Source organism: Callionymus lyra, chromosome 6 (assembly GCF_982586985.1).
Source record: "Callionymus lyra chromosome 6, fCalLyr1.hap1.1, whole genome shotgun sequence".
NCBI classification, from domain to species: domain Eukaryota; kingdom Metazoa; phylum Chordata; class Actinopteri; order Syngnathiformes; family Callionymidae; genus Callionymus; species Callionymus lyra.
The window spans coordinates 13,039,384-13,062,584 of record NC_141823.1 but is presented as its reverse complement, the minus strand read 5'-3'; the positions used below and the strand labels follow the sequence as shown (position 1 = coordinate 13,062,584).

At 37.9% G+C, this 23,201-nt stretch overlaps 1 protein-coding gene across 3 annotated transcripts; it reads right to left on the bottom strand.

The window, feature by feature from the left end:
* Window positions 1-932: 932 nt before the first annotated feature.
* trim66 (tripartite motif containing 66) lies at window positions 933-22,954 on the bottom strand. Of its 3 annotated transcripts, XM_087793744.1 has the most exons (18): window positions 22,804-22,954; window positions 20,625-20,782; window positions 20,114-20,303; window positions 16,044-16,173; window positions 14,805-14,921; window positions 14,614-14,728; window positions 12,947-13,093; window positions 11,914-12,031; window positions 10,528-11,135; window positions 8,703-8,888; window positions 6,151-6,274; window positions 6,027-6,078; window positions 5,799-5,958; window positions 4,064-4,824; window positions 3,875-3,998; window positions 3,740-3,814; window positions 2,122-2,274; window positions 933-1,989 (listed from the first exon to the last, which is right to left on the bottom strand). In XM_087793744.1, exons 2-18 carry the CDS (start codon window positions 20,631-20,633, stop codon window positions 1,753-1,755), a joined length of 3,306 nt encoding a protein of 1,101 aa, XP_087649870.1. In that variant the 5' UTR covers window positions 20,634-20,782; window positions 22,804-22,954; the 3' UTR covers window positions 933-1,752. The 3 variants fall into 3 exon arrangements, with proteins under 3 accessions (XP_087649870.1, XP_087649871.1, XP_087649873.1); XM_087793745.1 differs by lacking the exon at window positions 22,804-22,954 and having other exon boundaries at window positions 20,625-22,038; XM_087793747.1 differs by lacking the exons at window positions 20,114-20,303; window positions 20,625-20,782; window positions 22,804-22,954 and adding an exon at window positions 16,321-16,606.
* Between the last annotated feature and the right edge of the window lie 247 nt (window positions 22,955-23,201).

Sequence of the window (23,201 nt, the reverse complement as noted above, 5' to 3'; positions counted from 1 at the left end):
TATGTTCTATAAATGGCAAATTGTACGTAAATGTTCCAATTTATATGTAAAAGTGATTCTTTTTTTCAACTATGTTTGTTTTATTTTGTTTAAACGTTTAATAAAAGGAGTAAACTTGCTGTGACGGACTCAGGTCAGTAGTTCATGAGAGTATATTCCGGGCCCTCTGATGACTTGAACTCTTGTGTCTCTTTGATGTGGAGCAGGATGGTCTTGGCAGGTAGACGAGAACATCCGGTCATTGATGTTCAAACCCATCTGCACACTCTCAGTCCTCTCTCCAGGAGACATCTGCTTCCTCCACTCTGCATGAAGAGTTTAACCACTGGTCACCACTGGAGAGAAGCTTTTTTAAATTTGAAATTGCTTTACTTTTTATGACATCATGATCTCTCTCTGAAGTTATATTAAAATGTTGTGAAAAAGCAGAATATAGTTTATATATGGTTGCATAATTTAGAGCTGTGGTAAGTAAGTAAGTAATGGATATTTCTAAAGCGCCTTTCTAGACCAGGGTCACAAAGCGTTTAGGCAATTTAATTTCCTGAGGGGCCACATTATATAGTCTCACTGTTTTATTGGGGCCATTAAGCAAAAAGTAGAGGTAGGAAAACATTTTAGCTCCTTAAATGTGATGTGGAAATTTAATAAATAAATAAAAAGGATGTAAAAATGTGAGTGAAGCGAATGATTACATATTGTTTATTAGAAAAAGTTAAACTTTTAATATTTAATGTATTTTGTAAAATGAATGAACTATTCTAATAATAATAATAAAAAAAAATATGCCATGACAATATACAAATAAATAATATATATTATAAACTGTTTTTAATTTATTGTGCAATATTAAATTATAAAATATTATATGAAAGACATATTTTCCCCAAAAAGAAACACTGAAAAATGAGACGTAAAAGTTAGCAAAGAAAAATCTTCAAACAAGGATCTTTAATAAAAAGTAAATGAGTTAAAAAACAAATGTAATTCTGCATCAGAAGCATTGAATCAATCCAGGCAAAGTAAACAAGCTGATTTATTTTCCTTTTTATCCTCCATTATCCAGTAAAATAAACAAAATTAAGACAATTGTGTTTTCATTCTATAGTTTTGTGAATTTTTTAAACCACGGTTCGTGTGACGCTAAAATAAAGCAGAAATGCTCCTTATTTTCATGTCTTTTTATTGACTTTATCCACATTTAAATCTTACCAAGTAAAAATAATTCATAAGAATAATGCCCCGTACTTGACAACACAAACATCCGTCATTAATAATCATCTCTAATGAGGCAAGTTTGATCAATTAATATGGAGTTAAAAAAGGAAGCTACTCCACGATAAGGTAGTTGAGAAAATGTCAATTACAGAGTAATAACAACAGTCTGATACTTTCATATATATATATTTTAAAAACAATATAAACTACTCCTGAGTATATTCAAACATGTTTCCTTAACACTGAAGACACAAACATGGACATTCAGAACGTTTTGCCTTAAAATACAAACATTTTGATTATATTTAATAAATGATACAAAACGGGAAAATCTTTTAATCATTAATTCTTAAAATCTTATACTTACATAAGCTGCTTCATTTCACCGGCACTTCTTATAATTAAGAAAAAAAAGGTGCGTATAATAAAATATGTTAAGCATGTGTCTATTGTTTCTAGGAAGCCCAACAATGATTGTTTTAAAATGATTGAAAACATGCAAGAATGTGCTTTCGTAGCATCTTGACGTCGACTTCAGAAGTGATGGCGTCTCGACCTCAGCGAGTTTCTCCGCTTCCTCTTCCTGTACGACTGCTCGCGCCGCTCCGGCCACGGGAACCCGCCGTCGGCCGTCCGGCTCGCCTCGTCGTACTCGTCGCTCTCGCTCTCGGAGCGAGCGCAAGGGAAATCCTTCTCCGGGAAGACGTCGGCGAGTTTGGAGGCGAAGAACACGGCCAGGCTGCGTCCCGCCTGAGCCACCTCCGAGTCGGGCTGGAGTAGATCACGAGAGAGGAGTACCGGGAGAGGAATACGTGTGTGAATACAGTTGAAATGTAGAGGAAGTATTGTTTAAGACACATTTTATATGGTAGTTAAGTTTGTTTGTGTAAGAGTCGGACTTACATAGTTGAACTTTGCACAGTTGTGGAACATGAGGTGGACGTCGTCGACAAACTGCTCGGCCGAGCGATAGTGGTGGAGGTTCTTCTTGAGGAGCTTGGCTCGGATCACGGACAGATCCATGGGCTTCTTGATGATCTGATAGTAATGACGAGCCTGCAGAGACATGAACGTCTTCACGATGTTTCACTTTATACACGTAAAAAAAATCAACTCTGGATAGTAGTGATGGGTCGGATGAGGCCTCGTAGATGAACAGATGATGATGCCATGATTTTAAATGGCCACTAGATGTCACTCTCTGCTTTATAATCTTTGGCTCTGAGCTACTAATTCAATGAAACTTGGCATCATTTTAAAACTTAGAGTGACATAGAGGCCTTTCAAAGTGAAGACACTGTATCATGATACCTCATCAGCTGTTTCATGAAGCCTCATCAACACCTTATAACTGATTTGCATGTTCCTCTATAGAATAAACCTGAAGTTCACGGCCCATTTGCAGACCGTGACATGATATTCTGTGGCCCTCCATTTATTGAGTTCATGCAGAGCGAGAGACTCAATTTTTGTTTAATGTCTGATGGTTAATGAATAAAGTTTTTACATTAAATGTTTTCATTTATATAAGTGATGGTCTGATGAAGCTTCATGAAGCAGTGTCATTATATTCCACTAGATGGCGGTCTCTGCACTATTTTCCTTTCTTTTCAACAACTGTTACAATGAAACATCACTTCATTTTTGGCGCCACCTACTGACCTCTAAACAACATGACAGTGTTTCATGAAGCTTCATCAGGCCATCACTAATTTATATAACTTTGATTAAATGGAGATGTGAGGAGTTTACACTTTTTTTTGTTGTTGCCAAAAATGGCCCAAATTCGCGTTGAAACTATACAAAAATCCATAAAATATTAAACAACAAAATATAAACAAGTTGTCAAAGATGTTCAGAACAAAAACTACATAAAACCCCCGAGACTGTTGCCCTGTCTCCACAATAATTGATCTCTCGTGGATTTAAGACTTAGAGAGTGCAAAGTAACGCTTTAAACCTCCAATGCTGTTTGCTTTTTTAACCATTTCATTTTTATTTCATTTAATTTATTTAGTTTTACAATATATTGTTGACAGCAATGAGTCCACTAGGCCAGCAGATGGCAGCAGCTAATCTGAAACTCACTTGCAAAAAGAAAAATTGCAGGTAAGAGAAAGGCTTGTTCAGCAAGATAATCTTTAAGTGACTTATGGATCCAGATGGAACTCTAGAACAACACCAAGACACTTTCCTTACCCACTCATCAACATTTCCTCACTTGTCTGTTTTCTTTTTTTTGACAATGAAGACTTTTAAAAGTTTAAAAGAGCTAACACAACAATTAAAAAAATAAATAAAAAGGGGCCCCTTTAAAATAAAAATAAATTTGTGAGCTACAAAACAGAACTTAACTTCTAAAAAAAATGGGGTAGGAACTGTTGTGAGGTGGCAATATTTCTGATTGAAATAAATCAGTTTGGAAAGTAAATTGGGGCGACAGCAAAGCTTTTTTCCACCCTATGCCACCCAGTGCTTCCGCCCACGAATGAGAAAGGACCGGGGGTCCGGGGTCACTCACCAGTGGACTGACGGGCTCGTGGAAGGGAGCGCTCAGGATGTTGCTCAGGATCAGCAGCGTCATCCGCTCACATTTCTACATAAAAGAAAGATCATTGAGACACTGAAGCGGTTGGCTTCAGATCCACCGACTTACCCTCTGGTCACATTCAGACAAGCCTCTCCCGGAGCTCTGGTCCCAAGACGTCTGGCCGTTGTCGCAGTCGTACTCCACCTCCGGACGCTCCACGTCTCTGCACAGGCTGCACAGCCAGTCGCCTCTGAGGGAGGAGGAACTCTTTTAGTGGAGATCGTTTTGAAGTAAAGTGAGAACGAAGGGACTCACGACGGGAAGGAGCGCAGAGGCGGGACGTGGCAGGACAGATGGAAGACTTTGGGGCAGCGGTCGCAGCACAGGAGGTCGCCCCCGATCATGCACACGGCACAGAAGTCCTCGCTCTCCGCCACCGGGTTGTCGTGCCCGTGGTCGTGGTTCTCCGTGACCCACTGGGCCACGGGGTTGGCGATGAGGAGAGGCCGCTGGGCGGGTCCGAAGGCGGAGTCCTCCTCCAGGTCGGACCGGAGCGGCTGGGGGTCGTCGTTGGTCGTACCCTCCTCGGCGTCCGAGCCCAGCTCAGACTCCGGCGAGTCGCGACGAGGAGTCGACGAAACGTCCGAGTCCGGCGGGACGTCCGACGCCAGGTCGCCCGACTCGCGGGCTTGACCGTCGTCCGAGTCCAACCCTGAGGCGGACTCGTACTCCAGGCTCGGCTCGAAATCTCTCCGAGGGTCCGGCTCCTCGCAGGGCCCCGAAGACTTGTCTGGGACTGGACTCTCCGCCTCGGAGACCGAGTCTGGGTTCAGGTCGGACTCGGACGACGTGTCCGGCTGAGCGTCGCGCACTTGACTCGGCTGGGAAACCACTTCAGAGACGGAGTCCGAGTCCGAGTCAGAGTCCAGCTCGACCACCGAGGAGTACTGGGCACCAGTGGAGGGACGTCGTGAGGGATCAGAGGAGCCGAAGGTTCCACAGTGAGACGTGGACTCTTTGGAGGAGTTTCTCTCTTCTGAGGCGTCGACTGGTGGAGTTCTGCTCGGAAATTTTTCCTGAAGAAGGACATGATTACAACATGAGGCCCTTAAGTTGTATGTTTGAGGCCCTTGAGTTGTATGTTTGAGGCCCTCTCAGGGTCAAAGTAAAAAAAGATAAAAATTTCGCAGTATTCTTTATCATGATACTATATCGATATTCAACATCGATTTACATTTCTTTAATATTTACTACTATGAAAATTTTTAGAGGGGGCTTTCAAATCTTTTTTTTGTTTTTAACAACTAATAGTTCTGTATAGTTTAAAATAATGATTTATGATAATAAGTATATATATATATATTTTAACAATTTACATTCAAATATTTCACAGTTTTTTTTGTGTTGCAATTAAACTTCCGGCCACTAGATGGCAGAACTCATCATATCGTCGTAGCTAAGGGAAAAATGAATTATTGCAAGATCCCAGTGATGACTGAGGACGAGAGGATACAGTGACTGCAGCAGCGTTTAAAGCTGATGTAAATTCTGCAACACCAGAGTCAGGTACTTGACAATACTACAAATATATACAGTATCACCATTTACCGCAATATTATATATTGTTCTTGCCCATACACAATATATTTTTATTTTTGTGTCATCTTTTATGGTTTGTATTTTTTTTAAATGTGTATAAAATGAATTTATTATATTTTTCTAAATTTACAATTAACATGCAAATACTCATGGAGCGGAAGTCTTGACGTCCTCTTTAGCTTATAGAAAAAAATGAATCCGAGAACCCAGCAGTGACTGAGGACGAGAGGATACAGTTGACTACATGGTTTAAGCCATATTTTAGTTTCAAAACAAATGGAAGTAGTTAGGACTTTGTCAAGTGGTCTGTAAATTCTGCAACACCAGAGTCAAGTACTCAATAATACTACAAATATATCTTTGTTCCTACAGTATCACGAAATATCGTATCGTTGCCTCTGTATCGTGATACTTAACTTAGCTCTCCTCTGTGATATTTACATCAACTCACCTCTTGGAAAACTGCCTGGTTCTTCTCTGTTGTCTTGGCGGGCGAAGGGTCACTTTGTCGCCGCCCGTGTGGCGGCAGCTGAGAAACGAGGATCTTCAGTCGCTCCAAACACACCACCGGAACTCTTTGTTTGTTGCCGTCTTTCTCCATTTCTCTGACGCTTCAAGAAACCCACCGAAGGATCAACGTTGCTTCTTCAATTCTAAAGTCTGAACTCACTGAACTTACGTTTGATTCCCTCTCGACACTCGTCTGTCCTCGGCGGAATCATAATCTGCATCTATAAGAACATCAGACGACATATGTTACTACTATGTTCATATGATTTAAAAACTAAGGATGATTTCAGCACCTGGCTCTGTTTTGTAAGACAGCAGAGGAGAGCGGCTCCCTCTAGAGGCGACGAGGGAAGCTTTCGGAGAAACACAGAGGACGCCGTCAGACGCTCGTCTCCTGCTTTGATCCACACTCACGCACTAGAAAACATTTAAATCAAATTAAAATAAATATTTCTATATAACTCATGTATTCACTTTACATCTGAAGGAAAAAGTGTGTCAATCTACAAAAACCAGCACTGTTTTCACTTGATATATTATAAAAATGTTTTGAAGGACGTTCACAGACACAAAAAAATATGAATTGAAAGTGATTTAATTTTGATACTTCTGTACTTTTTCATAGCTGATGATTATTATATGATTTAACAAACCCGTACCAGACCAGACACTCTCTATTCAAGTGCTAATGTTCAATTTTAACTAAAATTATTGAACATTTGGAAGAGAATATAGACATTATTATCAAAATGTTGCGTGTACTTTGTCAAAACTAAGGGTTAGTATGAATGATATTGAAACATAAGTACCAAGATTTAAAAAAAAATTGTATTCACTTTTCAAAAAAAATGAATGAAACAAACCAAAAATATGCTTATGTTTCTCCTCAAAACGAAAATATTTGTTGCCTTAAATAAACGTTCATTTTTCATACTTAAATATTATTATTATAACTAAACATACACTTTTAAAAAACATACTCTATCTTGCTTTTAAACTGTAGTACTTTGAGATGTATTGACCAAATGTAAAGTGCAACACAAATAAAATTGATTATTATTATTATTATAACTATAAATTGTTAACTAATGTTTTTCTTTATATATATATATATATATATAATGTGTTTCCTGAACATGGATAAATTGGCAAGTTATTTTAACATGGATTATAGGTTATTGAAATTAACGTTAGTTTTCAATTATAAAGCCCTTCATGGGTATTTAAACATCTAGTGGGCAACAAAAAAAGACAAATTTGGCCGCTAGGCTGTAGTTTACAATTGTTTGTGACTGTTTTCTGAAAAAAAAAACAAATGTATCACATTAAAGTAACTTGATCGTGCCTGAAAACATCATAAGACGTGAGTTTAAAATTCCAGTAGGGAACCTTTCGAGCATCACTAGCTACTTTGTTTTTCTGCTTTCCAGATACGGATTCCCATATTTCCATGTTCCTTCACGGGTGAATGTATTGGTCACACCTGCAAAGCTGCACTGAGGGTGAAATGAGGTTCAAGTTTTACACTTTGAATGTCTTTAATTACCGTAAAAAGTGTTTTCTATATTTGTCCTCTGCAGGAACCTCCTGGACTAGCACAAAGATAAGCAGTTCTTAGTTCAAAAGACAACAAATCATTTCCGTAGAAAAAGGTTAGAAATGCATTTGCTTTGATAGAAACACTTGGTTTCTTGGTTGTGTTTTTCTATTGGTCATTTTGTGTGTTAACTCATTTTATTATTATTTTCTGTACTGGCAAACCCAAAATAATCCTATGTTGTGTTGACAACACTGGCAATAAAAGTGTCTGATTCTGATGTCACCACTAAAGAGAAGCGAAACAGATTAAGTATTGCACTAGTTTTTAAGTTGTGTATTTGTGTTGGCTTTTAAAGGTTTCAGAACATTTTTTAAGATCTTTTTATAGGTTTATAAACCATCCCGGAATCATCTTCAAGTATCTTTGTATGATTCTTTTAATGAATTCCTGCGAGATCCCAGCGATGACTGAGGACGAGAGGATACAGTCGACTCCAGCGGCTTTTAAAGATGTTTCGACATATTTTTGTTTAAAAACAAATGAAAGCAGTTTTCGTCAAGAGTCGTGTGGTCTTTAAATATAGTTTTTCTTGTTTCATTTTTTTGTAACTGTGTTGGTTATTATTTAATTATATATTTTATACACTTAATCAGCATTTTGTGAACTGCTGTCACTGTCATGTCTGATTTTATTTTGAAACTTTTTGTTTGTCCTTTCTGAGTTCCACGGCGCCTGTTGCTCTGTTAGCGGCTGCAGCTCGTCACGCAATCACCACCTCGGCAGCAGAGTTTAAAGCCGCCTCTCCTGCAGCAACAGGCGCCAGATTATAATCGTCACTCCCTGGTATTTACGTTCTCTTTTCTTTTTCTGTGAATTACGTTTTTTTCTTGTTCTCAGCATTTTTGTCCTCCTCGTGCCAGATCCTGCTTTTTGTTGTGTAATTAGTTTTTCGGTCTCCTTGAATTGTTGTTCTCCGCCCGACTTGTTGTGGGTTTTAAGTTATCTTGGACTGTGATATGAACACTTTTGTGATTAAACCTTTTTTTGGTTTTTTATTTGTCTGTTGTTTGCATCTGCACTTGGGTCGAGCTCTAGTCTGAACCTCACAGTTACAGCCTCAATTTCCCTGATGTGGGAAGAACAAAAGTGTATTTTATCTTAGCTATTAGACTGTAAGAGGGACCACTGAACTGTTGCAGTGCAGAATGAGAGTCACCGTCAATAAAACAAGGGTAAAAAGGTTTCCTTTCATCAGCGAATCATTTCAAGATTCTTCAACAACTTGCATCCGACGCCCGTGTTCACCTTCTTCTCCGCTCGCGGCACGTGGTCGACGGGCTCGTGCGCCTCCACGCCGACGGAAGCCGCCGCCGTCATCTCGGCGGGGATGCTGAGCGAGCGCTGCTTGGTTCTGGCCACGCAGCTGAAGCCGGGCCTGACGTCAGATCCAGTCCTCGGGTCTGTCACCGGCACCTCCAGGGACGTGGATCTCTGTCAGGAACACAGGAGCGCCGTGAGAGATCCATCACATGCACGGATGCACCTGTTCACGTGCACGACGCTGTGACGCAGAGATGAAGAGCCCCCCCCCCCCCCAGCCTTCACTTCTCTAAGACCTCCTCATGCATATTCAGCTGCAGGTGACGATGAGCTGCTGAGAATCCTGCGATTAAAACGCTCACCTGGCACGACCGCCTGCTGCGGGACAGGTAGGAATAAAAGGTAGGGTAATCCCTCTCAGTCAGAGTGAGAAGGTGGAGTTTATCTGGGGGTATGAACCGGGACTCAAACTGGCAGCTCCAACAATTCCCTCAGTGACTCATTAACGTTGGTTTCATAAGCGACTGCGTCAAAGTACAGAACCGTGTCTTCTTGAGAGGACGTCGTACAGGTGAGTTTTTTTGTTTGTTTTTTCTTCTCGTCTAGTTCCTGTCGGACCATCTGTTCTCAGACCGCCTGTCACGAGGAAGACTCTTTTTTTTTTTTGCAGCTTGAGAGTTGCACTATATGTTTGAATATTTGTGGTCGTTGGGTTTGTTTGCAGCAGCAAGTGTTTTGACACAGGAAATGGCTGAGCTGTGGTTAGAGAGGATCTCTTCATCACTGAGGGTGGGGTGGTTTACAAAGCTTTAGCACATTAAGGCGTATCTTGAATTTAAATCCATATAGATGGTTTATCTTTGAACATTCTGTCGTTTCATTAGCAGTAAAGTGTCCTTTTCGCTTGAATCATGTGAGGAATATGTCGTGATATTTGACTTCTACTAAAATATCTGATCTATGATCCATTATTTTGCACCAGGATTAAAACAGATTAATTATTATTATTATTTATATATAAATTGTTAATGAATTATGACTTTTTTATATTTAATAATCAATGTATCTATTCCAACAGTTTCAAATTTTACAGTGGTTTTGTATTTGATTATAGGCAAAGCTAAAATTAATTTAAAATGGGGTAGATGTTCTTCAAAACCATGTAAGTACTTTGGATTTTATAATGTAAAAGTTAAACTTGCTCGTTTCAAATTGTCACCTGAGAGAATGAAGGTAGATTTGTTTCTTTATTATTCAGAAAAATAGAATTATTAGAAAAGTTGCTTCCCAAAAATATACATTTCTTGAATGTTTTTAAAACCTTTTTTTTATTAAATGTATTTTATGATTAAAATACTTTTAGATTGAAGAAAAAATGGAATAATAAAAAACAAATGTACCTTATACATTGAGAGCACCACTTTAACCTTTACTCTGGGTGAGGGGGCGGGGCTAACCACAGTTGACTTGATTGACATAGCACTGTCCAATCATTTCAACCTGGCAGCTCAATATATTTATACAGTTATGTGTCGTCCACAGGCGACTGAAATAATTCATTTTTTTGTTGGAATATTTCAATAATTGGTTGCATTAAGAGTGTATTTATAAAGTGAATATTCACTTAAATGTTTTTTCTATGCCTTTCTTCACATGTAACTTCAAGGTATCTTCATATTTAGCCATTAATATCCAAAAAAAAGGGTATTTGAGTTTTTAAAAAAGTGACACTAACAAGTACCGTCCAATGAGGGGCTCTTTGAATAAAGTCATACTTTACTGAAGCAGATACAAAACTCTAGTCTCTCACCCGTGCATCTCTGTGGCCTCTGGTTGAAGGTTCAAATCCCTGCTGAGCATCCTTCATCTGCTGCTGTGACCTGACGGGACTCTTGTCTCCTCTCACTTGATCCTCGTCCGGAGACCCTTCAGCGGCTCCTCCGCTCCTCAGCTGCTCCGACGTCACTTCCTGTCCGGAACACTTCCCCTGGTCCTGGTTCTGGTTGAGTCTCAGATGCTCTGGTCCGATCAGAGCGAGGCCGTCGGAGAAATCCGGGCGACACAGATAACGCTTGGCCTGACCGGCGGCGGCGGCGGTCTGGGTCCGGAGCTGGGGGGCCGGGGACACCGCCGAGCCGGGACAATGCGTTTGCGACGAGGGGTTCTGATCCCAGCACCTCTGCAGGGATGAGCCGTAAAGCGCTGCCCCCTGCTGGCTCTTCTCCAGGGCGGCGTGGTCCAGCGGTGGCGGGAAACCATGAAGGCAACACAGCTGAGGCTCGCAGCACGACTGGTAACCACAGCCAGACTCTCGGTGACACGGCAGCGACAGGCAGGCGAGCGGCTGCGGCCGGAGGACGACCGGTGAAGGTAGACCTTGAGGGCGAGCAGAGTTTCCTCCTTCGACAGTCAGCAGACCTGCAGCACACGCAACACCACGAGTCAGAGAGGCTTGAGCATCGATGGTGACTTTTGAAGAATAAAAAAGTTTTACATTTTAAATGTTGAAACTTTCTTAGTTTGAATCCAATACTTTGAATTACTTTGTTGTTTTAAGAAAAACAATATGATCATAATAATTGATACACATAGATTTTGATAGTCTAATTCCAATAATTCAAAAAAATGTTTTTTGAATTATTCTTTTTTTTTTTTACATTTGTAGCCTTTTAAATTCAATATAAAAAATATTGGTGTAATTGTGCAACCAGAAAACAGCAAAAGATTACCGAGCTAGATGATGGAACTTTTAGCCAATCGTGTGACATGCAGACGATCACATGACCACGTAGAAGAAGTGAAGTTTTTGTCATGGTGAAAATCCAAAGAAAGGGTTCTATTTGGTGTCACTAATATACATTTTTGTTTTGAGTTTAAAAGGCTACTAATTAAAAAAAATATTGCATTTACAAAAATGTATTTTTGAATTATTGGAATGAAAATATTCAACTCTATGTGTAAAAACTACTATTACCTTTGAAAATATTGAAATTATTTTTATTTAATTATAAAAAAAAACTAAAAAGAAAAACGAATCTTTCTAAATTGAAATTATTTTAATAAATTCTTCCCCAAAATATGAAATGCTAAAAGAAAAAAAAACCTCTCTAATCTTCAAAAAAAACCTATAAAAATGCTTTAAAAGGTAAACAAATGCATGTTTTTTACAGATATATTTGGCAAGGGGAGAGTTTACCGAGATCAGAAACCTGCTTGGTCCAGTAACTCGCATCCCAGTTGAACTTGATCTTCACAGGATTCCAGGAGTCCTGGCGGAGCGACGACTCCAGCAAATGTTGCATCTGCAGCGAAATCTGAGACGAAACATTCAACGTCAGACTTTCAGAAGCAACGATTAATCTGCGTCTTTGAACAACATCGAGAGAAAAGTGAAAACTGTAGAATTGTTTTTTTTTGTTATTTCATAATAAAATTGAGTCACCAAGTGGAGTTTATTCTGAGAAGGGGAAATTAACTTGTAGTATTTTCTTTTTCTTTTGCATTTTCCTTCTCAGCTAATTCATATTTATGTGCTTTTTTAGATCATATGTAGGAAACATCCGTATTTACTTCAACTTTCTGTTCTGATTTTTACAGTAATTCAACATTTTGTTTTTGTTTACTACTGCATTTTTTTATGTATTTATGTAAAAATATGATAAACGAGTGGGGTAGATGTTCTTCAAAACCTTGTGATTAAAATCGACTTTTAACACAAAAGTCAAAAATTCTCTGAGAGCACGATTGTTTTTGCAATAAATTAATATTAAAATAAATAATAATAAAAAATATATAACTCTAATTACACATTTACATTTGCTGGAATGCAAACATGGGCAAATGTCACAAAATATATTTTGGTTTGCATTTTGAATAGAATTTTTTTTAAAAAACTATATATATATATATATTCTCAACAAACATTTTTATTTTAAAATATTATATTCTGATCTTAAGTTCACTTGCCTTAAATAAAATATTGGAGGACCAATGATTAGAAATGAACATAATGACAACAATCAAAAAATATATATATGTACTGTATATAATTTTTTTTCAATACTTTACTCAATACTACAAAATATGCTTGGATCCAGATCATAATCTGGTGGACTCAAAATATATGAACTGAAAATCCGTTTTTAGCTATTTTGCGACTGACGACTCCTAGCCAGGAGTAAACCTGGTCCAAGTTTCCTCTCAGAACAGTTTTCAGGTGTGATGTGTACCAGCGTCCTGCTGAAGATCAAGGGTCCCCGGCAGTGGTGGGTGGTCGCCCAGGTGATGAACTTCTGCACGTGGTCCAGCTGGCCGCACGTCGCTATCGCCCTCTGCAGCTGCACCTCCAGACGCTGCTGGAAGTCCTCGGAGATTTTCTGCAAACACGGTCATGCATAATGCACTCTGGGTAATATGTAGAGGAGGTCTGACAGCAACTATTGAGATGAGTGGTCGATGTGGGACGATCTTTATCGAGACGGTGCGACGGGCGAATACAAATCAATAGTTAGGAAACAGATTTTAATGTTTTTCACAGAATTGTTTACAATTTAAGGGATATTTTAGACACATACGAATTCAAACTCTGGCCTGCTGAGCTACTTTGGGCCACTCATTAGATTTTTAAATACTTGTGCTGGGCTTTAAAATACAGTATTTTATTTATTCAACCTACAATCCGGATCATATTGACCACGACATTCATTTACGTTCTTTAGAAAACACAGATTATAAAATATTACAACAACTATTAATTAATAAATGATCATTTATATTAATTTTGTATTAGATCATGAGAAAGGTGAATTTAACATTTTAAATGTTGAAATTTTCCATTTTTTTTTTATTGTTGATGGTTTTTTTTGTTGGGTAATATTAAATATTTTTTAACTATTAAAATTGAATTGTTTCTATATTGAAAAGGTAAAACTGTTTTTTTATTTTTATTGTATTCAATCATTTGCATATTAAAGAGTTATGTTTTTATTATTATTTAATTTAAAAATTGTAAAATTACTGGAATTAAAATCCAAAAATCTTTGTAAAAATATATTTATTTTAATTTGTAAAAAATTAAACCAATAAAACACTATTAAATCCATGAATGCTAAAAATAAATTACATAAAAATTAATTTCAACTTAGAAATTCATAGTTTTAACTATAATAATATAATTTTAAATGTTGAACTCAACCATTCAATATTCCGATGACACTTGTATATTTTGTGTGACAAACTATTTGGAACAATCATTGTATTTTAAACGCTCATGATGAAGTTAGCCTCTGATAACAAAGCTAATAAACGTCAGAGAACCACAGCTTCCTGTGTGTGCGGCGCTACTTCCTGAAATCTGTCTTAATACTAAGAATCGAAGAAGCCTTTAAAAAAAAGGTGTTAAAAAAAGTGGCAGAATAAACTTGTTTAATGTTGATCTGTTGAGAGAACTGTCATTAAATTGAAGTTGAAAACTATACTTTGAGTCTACACAACTTTAGCGCTACATTTACTGGACACTTTTGAGGAAAAATACTGCAATTTCATGTAACAATACAATTTGAAGAAGTACTTTGATCACTCTCCAGCATCTGTTTTCAATAAAAGAAAATAATAAATGGTTATTAAGCAAGTCATCAGAACCAACACAGGATCATTGTGTAATGATTTCAATATAGATTAAAATGAGGTAAATTACATGAGATTATTAAAATGAAATAAATAAAATGTTTAAAAAACTAAATTACATTATTAATTTTAAATAAATTTAATTTAAAAAAAAGACAATTAAATTAGTTATTAAAGTACTAGAAGTACACGTCAGAACATTAGTGACGCTGGTGTGAATGATCTCAGACTCTCAACTCATGGTAGAAGAAGGCGAGGAAGAAATGATTACCTCCAGCTGCTCTATTAATAGGTTGGCTCGTTTGTTAAGCTCGTTCATCATAATCATCTTTGCCATTTTAATCTGGTTCTCCGCCTTCCTGTGTGCGATCTTCACCCCGAGAACCCTGCGGAGACACGAGTCTTACTCTCAAGTCGCCGGCGATCACCTCGTGGTTGGAGTTTTTGTTTCCTGGACCTCACCTGTCCTCGATCTGCTTGGCTTGGTTCTCTAGCGCAGCTCTTCTCTCCTCCACCTGCAGCATCAGGTTCTGGAGAAGCCATCGCTGATCGTGCAGGGCCGAGCCCACCTGCAGGACCCTGAACACACCACCATATATATTATATATATATATATATATTATATATATTCTTCAACTGAATCCTTCAACAACACACGGATTAGATTTCAAATCTCAACTCTTTTCTAGTCGCTGGTGTGATTTGGCAAGAAAGTGGTGATAGGTATCACGTTACAGGGGGTACAACGATACGATATACTGTATAGTGATACTGTAGTAACAAGTATATATTTGTAGTATTGTCGAGTACTTGACTCTGGTTTTGCAGAATTTACAGACCACATGACTCTTGACGAAGGTGTAACTTTGTTTTGAAACCAATATATGGTTTTAAATCTGCATCAAACCTGTATCCTCTTGTCCTCAGTCAGTGCCGGGTTCTCGCAGGATTTTTTTTTTTTTTTTTATATAACTGAAGACGACGTCAAGACTGCTGCCATCTGGTGGCCGGGAGTTTAATTGCAACACAAAAATGGAAATGGAAATGTTTATTGTAAATTTAGAAAAATTACTTAATTTGAAATATATACTTAATTGAAATATAAACTATAAAAAAACTATGAAAAAAAAAAGGGATTTGAAAGCCAAAAATGAAAAACAAATGAAAGAAAATCTATACGTTACTGTTGATTATTGATATGGTACTTTAAAAAGTAAATATCACCATATATAAGTGTATCAATATTTCTTACACCCCTTGTAGAAACTACATTTTTTATTATGTATTTATTTGTATTATTAACTCCCTATTTAAGTCTCTAAATATGTAGGGGTTGGTTTTAAGACTGATCTTGTTCGCTTTTGTCATTTTTGTTTAATCAACACTCACAAATATTTTAGTGATTATAAAACAATATTTGGATAAAAAGGGATTTTATTTTCTACTAAAGTCATAATAGAAAACAGTATTTATTTCATACTGAGCTTTGTTTTATACCTTTTATTTCTGCTCGACGACCCCTAACAACAGGGACTCTATAGAATGAGGCCCCGGAGGAAATTAGAGGAAAACAAAAAGCGTGTGAATGTTAAACAGCAGTCAGAGCGAGGACGGGTGGTTAGAGGGGGAGGGTGGAGGGGTGACAGAAAGAAAAAAAAAGAGTTGCGGCGGCTGCTGTGTCCTTGTTTTTGGGCGACTGACCTGTGGTTTTTGTGGGAGGACAGGTGACAGATGCTGCAGCACAGAAGGTCACATGATTCACAAAACAGCTCCAAGGGCTCCTGTCTGTGCGAGTGGCACCTGAGCAGAGGGCAAGGGTACGACCCCGGGCCTGCCGAGAACACAAACAGGAAAAGGGAGTTGTTTTTTATGTGAAGACGAACTTGAATCAGTCATCAAAGCGGAGCCGACACTATTTTCAGCTTTGAATAAAGCTGAGTCATGCGTTTTTCGAGCTTTGTTCAGAAGAAACACGCACCTGCTCGCACACATTTAGATTCTGGGCAGCAGATATTTGGAAAAAAAAAGAAAGAAAGAAACATCTATTAGCCAGACATATGGGAGGAACATAGGAAGGGAAAATAAACAAAAAGGAAAGCGTTTTTTAGTGAAGTTTCAATTAGTTTTTAATGTATTATTGATGCCTTAAATCATGCAGAGACTTGCAGTTACAGTTAAAGTGATGATGAAGAAAATACATTGACAAAGGATAAGAAAGACAAAGATAAATAATATAAAGTCGTACTTACTCGTACTTCCTGTTCAAAAATACATGTTTTGTTCTGACCCATGACTAACATTGTTCAAATATTTGATAGTTTTTATATCTTATCTTAATCCTCTGTTTAACTTATGACAAGTTGACATTGTAACTGCGGTTCTAGGATGATGTCGATTATTACTATCCTCGGACTGACATAAACCAGCAGGAAAACCCGTCAGAGGACGGAGCACATGAGACATAGTCAATAAATATAATATTAAAGATTGCATCTCATATTAAAGCAGAATAATGTGACATTTTGATGAAATATTTTCTCATATTTTCTGTGACGATTGGTTTTCATTTTGAAGTCTTGACTGACGCTGTAGAAATCTCTCGCCATTATTTTGACTTTGCTCGGTTGTTTTGCCCGTTTAACACATCATATCACAACAGTGGGTCTGAGACGGCGGTTGGATTCATTTCCATCAAAGACGTTCTGAAGCTTCCAGGACGAGACGATCGACAACACCAGGAAGTTTTTCTCTCGTTTGTAAACGGATGCGCTCGAGGGGATGGAGCCGGTTTACATTGTTGTAATTACACTGAACATACAGCAGGGGGGAGCAGAATCAAATATGCTCAATCTTACATAGTGCTGTTTTATTGATTTTAAACTAGTCTTTTTTTCAGCAATAACTTGATTAATCCAATGAATTATTCATTATCTACAGCGAACTTGGGTCGGTTTGGTTCCTGCTACAGGGTTCAAAGTTTTGAACTAAATTAGAGCCATTTAGCTTGAATATTAGGCAAGTTACAGTATTATATAAGTCACAAAAAAAACGTTTTTGGTCCGCTTTAGCAGCTTCTGCGACATACTTCAGTTTATCTCTGTTCAGAGTTTTTATTATTGATTATCCACCCAAATGTGATAAGAATAAGAACATTATAATATTAGTGTAATTGTATATGTCTCAAATGTTGAGTTGCTGCTCAATAAAGATGTCAGTATTTGAGATAAGATAAGGAGCAGAGATGATGGATGTGAACAAGAGAGTAACAAAGAAATGGATTTGGTGAAGAAGGACAAACGGATAAAAAGAATCAAGATAAATTAAACTAAAAACGAAAAAGACAATATTCAAAATCATACTTTTCAACGTACTACTTAGTTTTTCTCTTCTCTTTCGGATGATGATGATGATGAAGATGGTGATGGTGATGATGAAGATGATGATGAAGATAATAAGGATGATGATAAGGATGATGTAAATAAGGATGATGATGATGATGTTGATGATGATGAAGAAGATGATAAGGATAATGATGATGAAGATGATAAGGATAATGTTGATGAAGATGATGATGAAGATGATAAGGATAATGATGATGATGATGGTGATGGTGATGAAGAAGATTATAAGGATGATGATAAGGATGATGTAAATAAGGATGATGATGATGATGATAAGGATAATGATGATGAAGGTGATGATGATGATGATGATGATAAGGATGATGTAAATAAGGATGATGATGATGATTATGATAAGGATAATGATGATGAAGATGGTAAGGATAATGTTGATGAAGATGATAAGGATAATGATGATGGTGATGAAGAAGACTATAAGGATGATGATAAGGATGATGTAAATAAGGATGATGATGATGATGATGATGATGATGATGATGATGATGATGATGATGATGATAAGGATAATGATGATGAAGATGATGATGATGATAATGATAAGGATGATGTAAATAAGGATGATGATGATGAAGATGATAAGGATAATGTTGATGAAGATGATAAGGATAATGATGATGATGATGGTGATGGTGATGAAGAAGATTATAAGGATGATGATAAGGATGATGTAAATAAGGATGATGATGATGATGTTGATGATGATGAAGAAGATGATAAGGATAATGATGATGAAGATGATAAGGATAATGTTGATGAAGATGATGATGAAGATGATAAGGATAATGATGATGAAGATGATAAGGATAATGTTGATGAAGATGATGATGAAGATGATAAGGATAATGATGATGATGATGGTGATGGTGATGAAGAATATTATAAGGATGATGATAAGGATGATGTAAATAAGGATGATGATGATGATGATAAGGATAATGATGATGAAGGTGATGATGATGATGATGATGATAAGGATGATGTAAATAAGGATGATGATGATGATTATGATAAGGATAATGATGATGAAGATGGTAAGGATAATGTTGATGAAGATGATAAGGATAATGATGATGGTGATGAAGAAGACTATAAGGATGATGATAAGGATGATGTAAATAAGGATGATGATGATGATGATGATGATGATGATGATGATGATGATGATGATAAGGATAATGATGATGAAGATGATGATGATGATGATAAGGATGATGTAAATAAGGATGATGATGATGAAGATGATAAGGATAATGTTGATGAAGATGATAAGGATAATGATGATGATGATGGTGATGGTGATGAAGAAGATTATAAGGATGATGATAAGGATGATGTAAATAAGGATGATGATGATGATAAGGATAATGATGATAAGGATAATGATGATGATGATGATAAGGATGATGTAAATAAGGATGATGATGATGATGATGATGATGATGATGATGATGATGATGATGATGATGATGATGATGATGATGATGATGATGATGGTGATGGTGATGAAGAAGATTATAAGGATGATGATGATGATGATACGGATGATGTAAATAAGGATGATGATGATGACGATGATGATGATGATAAGGATGATGTAAATAAGGATGATGATGATGATGATGATGATGATGATGATGATAAGGATAATGATGATGAAGATGAAGATGATGATGATGATGATGATGATGATGATGCTGATGATGATGATGATGATGATGAAGAAGATTATAAGGATGATGATGATGATGATGATGATGATTATGATGATGATGATGATGATGGTGATGATGATGATGATGATGATGGTGATGAAGAAGATTATAAGGGTGATGATGATGATGAAGATGATGATGATGATGATGATGATGATGATGAAGATGATGATGATGATGATGATGATGATGATGATGATGAAGATGATGATGATGATGATGATGATGATGATATTCTTAATGTCATTGTTGTGTTTGTTGATCTCAGGACTGTCTTCAAAGGAGATAATCGGGTCAAACGTGCAGATGGTTGCAGGTGTGATGTGTTGCAGTAAACAAGTCGCCTCAACAGCATGTTCACACCGTGTTCTGTGGCCGAGCGTGTCGAGCCTCAGCGTGTATGTGTGTGTGTGTGCGTGCATGTGTGTGTGTGCACCAACCCCACTGACCACATCCTGTCAATCATCCTGCAGAAACACTCTCTCACATTAAAGCTGCTCCTGCGTTGTGACTTCGAAAAAGATCTGAGTCTCCTCACACTCTCTTTAAATAGCCGCGGCTAATATTAGCTTCCACCGAACCCTTTTCCCAGATCTTTGAATCTAGGACACTTCATCTCCGACGCACACACACTCGCCTTGTCCTGGAGGGAGAGAGCCGGGGCCCCTGGGGTGCGGCTCCGGGGTCGGCATCTGGGCCTGGTCTGGGTGCTGGGATTGGGCCGCCCGCGGGTGCTGGTGCAGATCCGTGCACTGGTAGCACAGCCACTTGTTGCAGAGCGTGCAGAGGCTCTGAGCGAGCGTCGCCTCCGAGCACTCGGAGCAGCTCTGACGTGACAAGAAACCCCTCGTGAGACACATGTCAGGGCTGAAGACGAGGCTTCTCTCAGGAGCACGTCGTGCCACATTCCAATGGAACCGCTCGATAAAAACGCATTTTAAAGTCGAGAAGCAGCAGCACTTACAGATTAAAAGAAGGTTCTTCTTATACTTAAAGCTACGAAAGATGATAATGTGACTTTTTTTTTTTTTTTTTTTTAAACCCACTGCTCGAGAGTGAATTAAAAAAAAAAGGATTAAACCAACGACTTTCTCACGTTAAGAAGCACACACTTTAAAGAAAGACGTTTGATCAAACATTATTATTACCTTTTCCATGGTGGTGCAGAGGAGGAGGTCGAGAGGTCGCGGGCGCTCGGGGTCGTGGAGGCAGCTGTGAGCGTCTACCTGAGGCAGGAAGCAGCAGATCGACCTCCCCGGAGGAGACGCCTTACATGACAGCCTCGCCCGAGTGCGTCTCTGACCCGCTGCTCTCACAAGACAAGAAAAAATCTAATCATTTTTCTTATCAAGCCTTTTGCATTATAATTGAAAAATTAAAGAGATGAGATAATTATAATTTGTAGGACAAAACATCCCCCCAAGCCTGTCCCAAAAAAAAAAAAAGAAAACCAAAGAGTGACCTCCAGTGAGGGAAGGTAAGAAGATCTGCAGCAGCTTCACAGGCTTTTTTTCTTTTTTTTAAAGGGTGTTTTGGATCAACTGATCCTCTTTTTTTTTATTCTTACGTCATGCTATTGTCAGGAAGGGACAGGTCCCGGTGGTGAGGAAGAAAAGCGGGTCAAGCTCCAGATGATGAGACCAGGATTCTGTGGTTAACTCTGGTGGGATCAATGAGGGACTCTGAGAGTGGGTCAGGTGTCCAGGAACTTCAGAGAGAACCATCTGATACGAGCATCTGCTGAGACTTCACTTTCTCACCTGCCCGACAACAAACCCTTCGCTTCCGTGACCCACAAATGTGACAAATTTCTCGGGAGCTCAGAGGACTCCCGTGATCCCCCCGAGGACCCACTGGAGACCCACTTCAGAACCACAGTGTTCCTGCCATCAATTCTTGTAGAATTTCTCTGGTACAACCAGGAAGTAGCTTCAGAGTTCAGACAGTTGTGACCAACTTTAATGAAGTGTTTCATATTGAAAATATACATATATGGGTCAATAAATAGTTGTATTAATTAACGATTATTCTTCATAATTATTAGATTATTTTGTTTTTGCAACAATTCATTGAATTTTTAGAGTTAATTTAATGAATGTATGACTTGAAACCACAGCAATAACTAAAACTAACAACAATAAAATGTTGTTGTTTTTTTTTATAGTTAGTGTTTTGGTTCAAACCAACTTGGTAAAGGCTAAAATTATTGGGTTATTTTCTGAGTTTTTAAGGAAAATATAAACGTTTTATTTATAATCGAACAAGTACTGATGCAAGAACTGAACCGGTTTTTGTACATTTTGAATTTTGACTTAAAATAAAGACAAAAAAAAAAGTGTATTTAGTATTGTTTTTAATCTATTTAGAAGTTTTATCTTTTCAATGATTTCTTTTTTTAATGTTCAAGAATTGTGGGGCTTTTGGTTAATGTTGTTTGTTTCAATTCACATAAAGTTTTGGTAGTGAGAAAAAAAGGGAAAAATCTCATCATTAACTTCAAAATGCAAGAAACCTGTCACAACATATCATTTAAGTATAATTTCAATAAAAAAAAAAGTCTATTTACATTTGTTACTAAAAATCTACATTTTAGCAAATTATTTTTCCAACTATAACTTTTAATTTATTTACATATTAGGTTAGTATTATTATGATCTTAAATACACAACAAACTAAATAATTAAATTAATAAATAAGTAAGTAAGTAATTTTATTTATATAGAGCTTTTCCAGACCAGGGTCACAAAGCACTTAAACAATCAAAACAATATTCAATAAAGTATATACTTTAAAGGTCAAGATAAAACTGATAACACAACAGGAGTTCCAGAAAATCAAGGAAAAATTGATGTAAAATAAGAGTGTAAATGAACAGAGTTTAGCACAGAACAGAGTAGAACAATAACACAAATGTCGCAGTAGTTTAGAGAAAATATATTCTGTTTAACCTCTGTATTTGTAGTACTTCTTCCTTTGACAGGTACTGGCCACTGCAGGCCAGGAAACGCTCAAGAGTGACGTTAAATAAAATTCGACTGCGAGATTAAACGTCAGTGTGGTTGTATCTGGGACAAGTTAGAGTGAAGGATGCGGTGAAGCCTGAGAAGAAGATCCAGGGATGAGGCTCAGCTGGAGTTGCAGCAGCAGCAGCATCTTGTTTTTAAAAGTGCGCCAGAGCTTCCGCCCCTCAACGCGGCTGCACGAACACAAACCACGCACGAGCACAAAAAAAAAAGTCTCACAACCAGCATCCAGAAGGTCGACACACGCACAACTACACGTGCACGCAAAGTGCCGCGTTCAGCCCGCAAACAAGAAAACATGCACCTCCAGCAGCGCCGCTGCTCGCAGGAGACTCTCGCCCGCAGACGTCAACTCTTCCCCGGACAGCGGTGGCGTCAAGAGCCGCGGTGATGCTCCGGTCCTCGGCGGCTCAGAAGGTGGAGATGTTTGCGAACATCTGCGGGGGATGAGCAGCTCCGACATCCGATGACGCTCTAGTGGCTACAGAAGAAAAAAAAAATTTGGGGGAATCACAAGTCTCGCAGTTAATCGTGAGATTTGATATTAAGTCTCATCCTGACGAGGAGAGCGAGTGAGAGTCACAAACTCACACCTCACACTTATTCCATCTGAACAACATACATGTACTTTATTTTACTTCTTTTATTTCCTAATAATATGATTTTTTTTAAAACAAAAAACAGGGAATTGCAAAACTATTA